Below are 10,462 nucleotides of genomic sequence, written 5' to 3' on the forward strand. Positions count from 1 at the left end.
ACTCCAGCAGGATTGGACCCCAATTAGTGAGTGTGAAGGACCGTTCAGGGATAATCTTCGCAAGAAAAAGGTCGATCTTAAGATCGTGGCATTAAAATAGAGCTAACATGCGTTCTTGGACTTGAAACAATATTTTTTTTTACATTTTGTTATGGTTGTTGTGAGGGTTAAATCAGGAAAAATGGATCGTGAAAAGCGCAATATCTCAGCTGCAGGGCATATGGAAGAATAGCAATATATCAAACAAAACCAAGACCAAACCGGTCAACTCTTTAACTTTAGACCGAATTGATTCGACGTGTGGTGTTAGAGAAAGATGTTGTAAATGCTTGCGACTACTTTTCATACAAACAGTTCAATCTTTTGGGAACTAAAGATCAAGATTTGACTATTATTATGTAGTGTAGTGTAAGTTAGCATTAGTATATAGTAAGTACCTATATAAATGTGTGTAAAACATTATGTAATAAACATAAAAGTATAATGAGTCTTAATCCAAACGAGTGTTGAACGATTAGACCTTATTGGGTCACCTACTTGATCTTTCTACTCCATTGGATCACGACCACATCCATGATCAAACAGAGTAAGTAGGAAGCGTGAACGAAGCATACACTAGCTACAACTTTTTAGAAGAAACAGTTTGTTCAACAGTTTTAATGAAAACATTATACTTATACCTACCAACTCCGAATATCTAGATACTTAAATATTTTTATTTGTATAAAGACGAAGCAGTAACACAAAGTATGTACAAAGTGATAAAATAGGTCAATACGGTTATTAAACAGTCACTAGTTAGCTATCACTTGAGTAAGTGATTGCATTTTATTTTTAAAGTACCTAACAAAATGTGAAGAGTATCTATTTATTTCTCACACAGAATAACTTCAGTTAGTGTTAAATTAAAGTGCATAATGGTTAATGACGTTGAAAATTGCGATCTTTTTAAAAATAAATTGATAATAATTAACGATGTAAGTAGATCTGTTACATAACTATTGTTAGTTATATTTTAAACTAATTCAAAAATAGTAATCAGGTTTAAAAATCTTTTTTATGTACTTTTACTTTATCTACTTGCCACAGTACCTATCATGAAATTATGCGATTAAACTAGACTTTTGCCCAGGTCTAAGCTCCCGAAGGACATTTCCAAAATAAAAAATGGTCTGTTATATTTGAGTTACTTTGTAAGAAAAGACCACATAATAAGTACCTACTCAGTAGGATTCCTTACAACAGAGTCCACCTGTGTCTATTAGGTGTGACATTATGAGGTGGCCTACCACATAATAGACACAGGTGGACGGTTTTAACACGAAGCGCCTCCTACATGACCGCCGCAATATAATCATACTGGATCATGACAATCATTTACCAAATGGGCTGAATATAGGGTTCTCTTATTATGTTTTCCCCCACCGTGATCCATATGGAAGGTTTTTCACAAGTTGAAATATTTTTCATGTTTCTCAATTTTTGTACAGACCTCTTTCGCAATTTTTGTACAGACCCCCTGTACAAAAATTGCGAAAGAGGTCTGTACAGAAATGCTCCACAATGCCTATGACTTTTGTTCATAATTGAATTGAATCTTAATTGACCAACTACTAAAGCAAGTGTAGGTACGTATTATGTAATAGGTAGGTTAATGAGGTAGTTATACTGCCTTGGCAATAAAACAATGGGTCGTTATCATTAAATCAAGTAACAAAGATTATCCGCAGGTGCTACTCATACTTTACTATTAGTGTACCATCGTGGTATCTGCCGATAAAATGATTACATACCTATGTAAAGTTTATTTGTTGACGCATAATTAAATCTAGTGATTGAACTAATTTGTAGTGTTTTGTGTACATTCTAAGATAAAATTACTTTTATAACGGGAGTTTTTAAAACAATATTATGACAAGCTTGCAACGACCGAAAAACAGCGCATGCGCTGTATCCATTGATTTTCCTTTTGTAGATACGTCAAAAACCGTGAAATTCGTAAAAATGTTCTTTACTAATGCAATTATTTTTATTATCGTTTGTTACAAAGTTATGTTGACCGTGGTAAATAAGAGGATGATCCGTGGTAAGTGTCTTTATTAAATCTACTATAAACCTTATTCATATCAGATTCTTCAAAAAAAGCATCTTTCTACAATCCGACGCATTCCACCTGGTGTTGGTACCAGTGGAATGTATGATTGATGATAAAAGCATTCAAATTGAAAACGAAGTATTTACCTGTTATCAATTTTAGAAAAGTCGATGTGTTTGTTTTTAAGTAAGTCGGTAGTATTTTTATATATAAATAGGAAAATTTAAATAAGTAAGAAATAGGTAAATCTGCACGAGAGAAGCAGCTGGCACACGCAATGTCGTTGTACATACATAAATGTTTTTTTCTTCACTACTAGATCATCATGGAAGCATGAAGCACTAGATGAATGTGCCTATTCCCTTTTGTTACCTTTACGACATCCACGTATAAGAGATGGAGTAGTAATATGCTAAAATGCCGGTAACAAAACGGTACTCCTAACCGAAACCGAATTGAAAATTAAATCTAACAAGTAGGTTTTGTAAATTTGCTGACATCTATTTTGACGTTGAGCCTGTGGCGGATTAACACATTTGCCGCAAGTAGGCTATTAACATTTTGCAATCAATCTTTGCATTTCGATGCTCCACACGGAGAAAATAAGGAGGAGGTCAAATGTCAAATTTTATAATAAAAAATCTAAAAAATATTAAATATATTTTTTTTTAGTTTTTTAATTTGTAGGAAGTATAGTAAAAAGTTAGTTTTTAACTACGGAAGACAGATGGAGAAAAGAGGAGAGAAATAATCAAATTTAAAGAACTATATTATGGAAATAAAATGAAAATATTTGACAATAAAATATAATCTCTGACAATTTTTCTTAACTAAACAAACCAAGGCAATGGTTGCTATGACGTTCATAAAGAAGGTTGCCTACATAATTAGTAGGTATTTTTTATTTTCTGTAAGAAAAAAAAAATAGGGCTGAATTTGCCGCCCCCTTAAATCCGCCGCCTCAGTCTACTCAGTCTTCTGGTAAAGCCGCCGCTGCGTTGAGTAGCCAAAACAAAATAAAATAATTCAATTACTTAATTTCGATTACTGCAGTACCGTTTGCACGCGACTACGCGCGCCATTAAATTTTTAGTAATACCGAAAATCCTCCTTTAATGCAGTACTCTGCCTAAGGAACATAAAATATACACCACCAAATTTTACCTTCTTGCGTATATTGAAGAAGTATGATATGTCAATATTTCATCATTAATTAACAATTGATAAACTGATTAGAAAATCAGTATAACTTATAGGCAGGTAGGTAGTATTATTGTCAATCTTATGCGTAAAGTGGAACCATTAAACCCAGTTATTTTTAAAAGATCGTGGTGTTCTAGTACTGTCATGAACACGAGCTCTATTTTTATAAAATCTAATATAGTAGACGCGGCCAGTTGTATTGTTATGAGCGATGTTTTAAATACTGTTTTTGTGTGGTCTGTGTTAACAAATATTGTAGCTATCCTAATTTATCAGGAAGTTGTTATCTAATAGATTGAAAATAAGATGTCTCTCCAGTGTTAATAATATCACTATCATATCTGAGTGATGTCGCGTCGCTAGATAAAAATGTAGATCGAGCATGTCAACATTTTAAGTACTTGGTGATAAAATCTCTATAAAAGTATCTGTTTGTTGTTGTAGGCTATTGGGCGGACGGGTTGAAAATTGGATAGCGTTGGGCACAATGAAGATTCTTTTAGTGTTCACAGTGGTGTATTTTTTGCACTGCCAAGGTACTTCAGTGGTACGAACTGAGGAAGGAATAGAGTACAACCATCGGCCTATCATTGGTATACTAGCTCAAGAGCAGTCGTATAGTTTGAAGGACAAATATCCTGAGAATTTCACGAGTTATATTGCCGCGTCGTATGTGAAAGATGTGGAGGCGTCTGGAGCTAGGGTGGTGCCAGTAATGTAAGTAAAACATACATACGAGTACATACATAATGATCACGTCTATATCCCTTGCGGGGTAGACAGAGTCAACAGTCTTGAAAATACTGAAAAATACAACACAGCTGTATGGCTTTATGATGGAAAAAAGATTAAAATAAATAGATATTTTTTTTTTATGAAATTGTTATTATTTAGGATCTAACCGGGATTTACGCCAGGAGGTAGAAGCGGAAAGCCTGGGAAAAATAATCTCCAATTACTGATCACTAATGACTTAGCAGATGTTAACGCCATTATAAGTACGTGTCTGAAGTAAAAAATCGGGGTATTGGCTTTGCGTTTAAAGAGAATCCTTCAAAAAGAAAGAAGTGTATGTTTTGTATAATATCCTATAGTCTCGAATCGCTCCCGTAAGAATTTTCTGAAAAACGTAGTCTAATAAATGTCTGCGCTGAATTTAATTCAAATCGGTCTGTTATGAATTTATTCGACTTTATTTATTCCGACAATTAATAAAAAGTTGAATATAATTAATCGTGTTCAAAAGCCAAAAATTATCGGTATGAATTGTAACGAAAATATCGAGTTTTTTCTTAGTACCTAAATGGTTTAATTTGTAGTACTTACGTAGACACATTTAGTTATTTTAATTATATAATTTTCAGGATCGGAAAAGACAGAAGTTATTATGAGAATCTCCTGAACAAAATCAATGGGTATGTAAATAAGTATATTATAAGTATTAATGTCGTGTATGGTACACGACAGCGATTGGAAATCTTAATTTCTTCAACATAAAACCTACTTTAGCTTCGCTCGTGCGAATTTGGCGCCACCTACAAAAGAATAAAGCTTTTTCGCAAATCCTACGGGAACTATAGGTTTTATCAAAATCAAAAATAGGTACCCTATGTCCTTTTCCAGACACTAAAATATATAAACGAGAAATTACAAAAAAAAATATGTTCCGTTAAAACGCGCGAAGAGCTAACCAACAAACAAACTTCCTTCCGCATTTATAATATTACTTAGTTGGGATAGGGATAGAATTGCCTACATTTAAAGGCAAAGTTTCCTTACGATGTTTTATGTCACCGAGTTTTGGTTAGAAATCAAGATTACAATAATTATCTTTTTGTTATTTTTGTTTTTACAGAGTATTATTCCCTGGGGGAGCTACATACTTCAACCAATCAGATGGCTACGCAGACGCGGGTCAGCATATTTACCAAATAGCTGAGGAGCTGAACAGCCATGGAGACTATTTCCCGGTGTTTGGTACATGTCTTGGTTACGAGCTGCTCATCATACTAGCGTCTGGCAGAGGCAAAGTGGAGAACAGGGAGCATTGCCGGTCTTATGGCAACATGCCTCTATATTTTACTGATGGTAACTAATTATTAAGCATATTACTTAATTTCTAGATTTCCAATTATTAGCCAAATTTTACTGTGATCTACACCTTCACATTGACGAGAACATGTAGGTGCGAGTATAGACTCAGACTCGAAGAAGGCAGTAATATCGGTATTTATATTGTAAACCTTAAACGCAATAATAATTGTCGATTCTTAGACAGAAAAAAATCAATCAAGATTCATGAAAAAATAAAATTATTAAAAATCAAATCAGGAAATATACCTCATTCATATTTCCAGATTTTCGGGATAGCAAAATGTTCAGAAAAGCGCAAGAAGACGTGGTTACTTCTTTGGCCAATGAAAACATCACAGTTAACTATCACCAATTTTGCATAATGGATAAGGTTCGTATTGTATTATTTTTATTATGTATTGCACTGCTTTTTGTGGTTTTTAATACCATCAAACCAACAAAACGAAAGGATCTTGAAAGGTCAAGAAAACTACGGCCGGTAGATTCCTCTTCAGAGACATTTGAAAATGATAATAACAATTTTTTTTTCAACAGATTTCATTAATGAAATAGCATATGGAAACACAAATTGATTATCTGCAATTATAAGTACTTATGATTTCGAGCGATCGTTATCTAAGTAGATAGAAGTATTGTATACGTTGGGTTTTCATTTTGCTTTCTGATTTTATGTATAAATAATATGTGTAAGAGTATGTGTATGGAATAGTGTAAGAGAAGTATTGAAAGTTACCAAGCCAAATGAGAAGATTATTATGTTAGGTGATTTTAATGGATGGGTGGGTGTAAAGCGTGATGGATATGAAAAGGTGCTTGGTGCGTTTGGTGACGAAAAGGTGAATGATAATGGAAGAAGTGTATTAGAAATTTGTCTAGAGTGGGATCTTTTTGTGTCGAACTCAATGTTTCAACATAAAGAGATCCACACCTACACAAGAGTGGAAGGTATTTTAAAAAGTATGATAGACTTTGTGATTGTAGATGAAAGATTGAAGAACAAAGTGCTGGATACCCGTGCATATCGCGGTGCTGGCATTGACTCGGACCATTTACTGGTGATATCCCGGATAAGGGGTATCTTCAATCGCTGGCGGCACAGGGTAAGGGAGCAAACGAGCGCTTTGGAAAGAGTAAAAGTAGAAAATTTGCAAGATATGGATGTAGGTAAGAAGTATATAAATAGACTGAAGGATGAATTTGAAGATTTAGAGGAAATGAGCGATATTGAAGATGGATGGAAGGAATTTAAAGAAAGAATTGTGAAAGTAGCTGTTGAAGTGTGTGGTGTAAGTAGAAGAAGGAAAGGAAAAAATCACAAAAATGCGTGGATGAGTAAAGATGTGCAAGAACTTGTGCGATTAAAGAAGAAAGCATGGCTGGATTTGTTAGCAGCAAAAGCTAACTTAAGAATGCAAGAGGTTATAGATGAAGATGTGAATGAAGCACGTAAGGAATATAAGAAAATGAAAGATTTGGTTAAGAAAGCTGTGATTAGAAAGAAAGAAGAGTATAAAGAGGATTTTGATAAAAGGCTATCAGAAGACTTTCAGTCAAATCTGAAAGTATTCTGGAAATCCGTAAGGTCAGCCCGAGGAAATACTATAACCAGAGAGCTGACTAGGATCAGATGCCAGGATGGTAGCGTTGTGAAAGGAGAAGAATGTGTACTAAAGATATGGAAGGACTATTTTGAAAGTTTATTTGAAAAAAAGGAAGGAAATAAGAAAGATTTCTGCTATAGCGAAGAAAAAGAGAATGAGATGGAAGGCGAAATTGAAATGTTCGAAATTGTGGAAGCACTTAAGAGTATGAAAGCGGGAAAGGCTGCTGGGTGTGATAGAGTGTCGGTCGAGATGCTTAAAGCAGGAAAAGGCGTAGTAGCTAGTCAGTTGTACTGCCTTTTCAATTTGTGTTGGAGAAGCGGCCGAGTACCAAAAGATTGGTGTAAGGCTGTTATCGTGCCACTTTACAAAGGAAAAGGGTCACAGCTGGACTGCAAAAATTATCGTGGTATAAGCCTGCTTAGCGTCGTCGGCAAATTGTATGCTAAGGTATTGATTAATAGAGTCAGGAATGAAACTGATGACAAAATATGGGATGCTCAAGCGGGATTTCGAAAGGGAATGGGATGTACTGATCAGGTCTTTTCCTTGCGGTGCATAGCCGAAAAGTTTTTGGCCAAGAGTCAAAAAGTCTATTGCACATTCGTAGATCTGGAAAAGGCCTATGACAGAGTTGAGAGGAATGAATTGTGGTCAGCACTTTCTATGCATGGGGTGAGCAGTCTCTTAATACGAGCACTGAAATCCTTATATGAGGATTCGAGTGCTTGTGTCAGGATAAACGGAGCGCACACTGAATGGTTTAAGATTGAGAAAGGCGTTAGGCAAGGATGTGTTGCGTCACCGTGGCTGTTCAACCTATTTATGGATAGCTGTTTGACAGATTTGAAAGAGTCTAAAAGTGGATTAAGGATGAATGAGTTACTCGTCAAATGTCTGCTCTATGCCGACGATCAGGTTATACTGGCGTCATCAGCGGAGGAGTTACAGGAGATGGTAAACTGTATGCATGAAGCTTTAAAAGAGAAAGGAATGAAAGTGAACGTAAGTAAAACTAAAACACTGGTTTTTGAAATGGAGAAAGAAATGACAGCATGTAATATTTTGATTGGAGGAGAAAAAGTGGAGCAAGTGAAAGAGTTTGTATATCTAGGATCAAAGTTTACATCAGATGGCAAGTATGATAGTGATATTGAAAGGAGAGTGAACGCGGGGAACATGGTGAATGGAGCTTTGCATGCCTTTATGAGCAGTCAGAAACTATCCAAAAAGGCTCGACTGGCTGTGCACAGGGGCGTGTTGGTCCCGACATTAATGTATGGGAGTGAAAGTTGGGTATGGCAAAAGAAGCATGAAAGCAGAATAAATGCAGTGGAAATGAGAGCGTTAAGGAGTATGATGGGTGTGAAATTGAGTGACAGGATAAGGAACAGCGTGATAAGGGAATGTTGTGATGTGAAAGAAGATGTAGTTACAGGAATAGAAAAGGGTATGTTAAGATGGTTCGGTCATGTGGAGAGGATGAATGAAAGCAGGTTGACTAAGCAGATATACAAGGAGAGTGTGGAGGGAAAGGTCGGAGTGGGAAGACCTAGACGAACGTATCTTGATCAAATTAAGGACGTCCTGGTAAAGGGTCAGGTCAAAAGTACCCGAAACCGCCGAGCTTGTATGAAGAGAGTTATGAATGTGGACGAAGCGAAAGAAGTATGCAGAGATCGTGGCAAGTGGAAAGAGGTAGTCTCTGCCTACCCCTCCGGGAAAGAGGCGTGATTTTATGTATGTATGTATGTATAATATGTGTATGTGTTTCTCTAATAGGAAAAAATCTATCTGTTCCATATTTGTTTTACAGAATATGGAGGCTTACAACTTGACTAAAGACTGGCGCGTCACTTCTCACTCGAACGATGATCGTGGAATCAAATTTATCGCTTCTGTTGAACACAAAAGGTAAATATAGATAGTTCTATGTCAATCTCTTACTTACTCTCTAATCTAATCTCTTACTTGCATTGATATTCTATCAAACCACTTCGTTAAGCCTAACAGGTTACTTTAACAAAGATTTGAAAAGAAAATTTCAAAACATAGGTTATACTAAAAATTATAAACGAAAAGGAGAAAAGAATTTTGAGTTACTTTAATTTACAATAAATATATATTATTTTTCCTAATTACAGGTATCCCTTTTACGGAGTCCAGTTCCATCCAGAGAAAGTTCCCTTCGAGTGGAGTAAGAACTATCCTCGATCATACAAAGCGCTGAAAGCGAATAGACATTTCATGGATTTCTTTGTATCGGAATGTCGGAGGAACCTTCATACGTTTGCCACGGAGACAGAAGAGAATCAACATTTGATATATAATTACCAACCAAGATTTACAGGACTAGTGGGTAGTTCCTATGAACAATGCTATTTTTTCGAACCTAGGTCAACTGCCAAATTGTGATAAATAGATCTAAGTATTTAGAAAATGAAAGTCTAAAATATTTTTTCCGTCAGTTCTGAACTTGTTATTTTTATAGATTTTTTAAGTAATAGTCAGTAGATTTTTTCAATAGGTTTCATCAAAATAGTTTAAAAGCAAACCAAAAATTTGTGATAAAAATGTATTTATATGATGAAGTGTAACAAAACTTTTTTAATACACCACACAAAGCTAACAGTTATTTTTATGAGCCCAAACTGCCGTTCTTCTGATGATCAGGAACTGTGTAGTCATAGTCCATTGGTGGTTTACACGTTACATGGGTAACGTTCCCGTGCAAGTGCGGAGTAAAAACCTGATTTACCCAAACCAGGATTATCGTCATCGGCGGAGCCTGGTACCTCTTAAGAAACGTGAGGAATGACAATGATGACTGTCCCGTTGCTGGGCAAAGACCTCCTTTTTTGCACTTTTATTCCCTTGGAAAAGACCCTCCGATTCTGCTCTATCCCGCCAGATCGCCATTTTGCTCTTGGACCGCCTCTATTTTTCATCTTTACCAATTTTGGTAAATTAATTATTATACTTTAGAAATGTTAGTTTAATAATTGCTGAAATGGAATGGAAAAACTAGATAAGAAATTTAGTAAAATTTACTTTTTAATAATTTTAGTCAGTTTGTTACCTTAACACTATTGTGATGGGCAACAAAAAGATTTACAAGTTTCTCTTCAAAATCTTAACTTGTTATAGTCAAATTTATTACTTAGCAAAATATATCAACTTTATTCATTATTAAGTATTCAATGTAATGAATGCTCTGAGTAATCTATTTTTTTAAATAGATAAATGTTTTATATATATTGATTAAACACATAGCTTAAATTTTAAGTGTTTCAATTATCTTACCTACAAAATAATGTTTGATGTAAAAGCAAGATACTTCGTTTCTTTAAACGAAATATCTATAGTATAGCAGTTACCTATCTCAAAAACAATTACATACAAAAAAATCACGTTTATATCCCTTGCGGGGTAGACAGAGTAATCAAACAGTCCCAGAAAAACTTACTGA

General features: G+C 35.1%; 1 protein-coding gene across 3 annotated transcripts; it reads left to right on the top strand.

Moving 5' to 3' along the window:
* The first annotated feature begins 286 nt into the window (after nt 1-286).
* Nucleotides 287-10,043, top strand: LOC106134929 (gamma-glutamyl hydrolase A). 3 transcript variants are annotated; one of them, XM_013335075.2, is made up of 7 exons: nt 287-429; nt 3,743-4,015; nt 4,663-4,713; nt 5,154-5,386; nt 5,656-5,762; nt 8,810-8,907; nt 9,138-10,043. In XM_013335075.2, the coding sequence occupies exons 2-7, from the start codon at nt 3,786-3,788 to the stop codon at nt 9,406-9,408; spliced, it is 990 nt and encodes a 329-aa protein (XP_013190529.2). In that variant the 5' UTR covers nt 287-429; nt 3,743-3,785; the 3' UTR covers nt 9,409-10,043. The 3 variants fall into 3 exon arrangements, with proteins under 3 accessions (XP_013190529.2, XP_013190528.2, XP_060802450.1); XM_013335074.2 differs by lacking the exon at nt 287-429 and adding an exon at nt 793-977; XM_060946467.1 differs by lacking the exon at nt 287-429 and adding an exon at nt 3,428-3,534.
* Nucleotides 10,044-10,462: the final 419 nt, after the last annotated feature.

Source organism: Amyelois transitella, chromosome 11, assembly GCF_032362555.1.
Source record: "Amyelois transitella isolate CPQ chromosome 11, ilAmyTran1.1, whole genome shotgun sequence".
Taxonomy (NCBI): domain Eukaryota; kingdom Metazoa; phylum Arthropoda; class Insecta; order Lepidoptera; family Pyralidae; genus Amyelois; species Amyelois transitella.

Bases quoted from the DNA above. Each gene is read 5' to 3' on its own strand.
- LOC106134929 (XM_060946467.1), top strand. From the start codon at position 3,443: ATGAACACGAGCTCTATTTTTATAAAATCTAATATAGTAGACGCGGCC. The intron at 3,535-3,742 runs GTCTGTGTTAAC...TTGTTGTTGTAG, and splicing joins TTAAATACTGTTTTTGTGTG to GCTATTGGGCGGACGGGTTG. The intron at 4,714-5,153 runs GTATGTAAATAA...TTGTTTTTACAG, and splicing joins CTCCTGAACAAAATCAATGG to AGTATTATTCCCTGGGGGAG.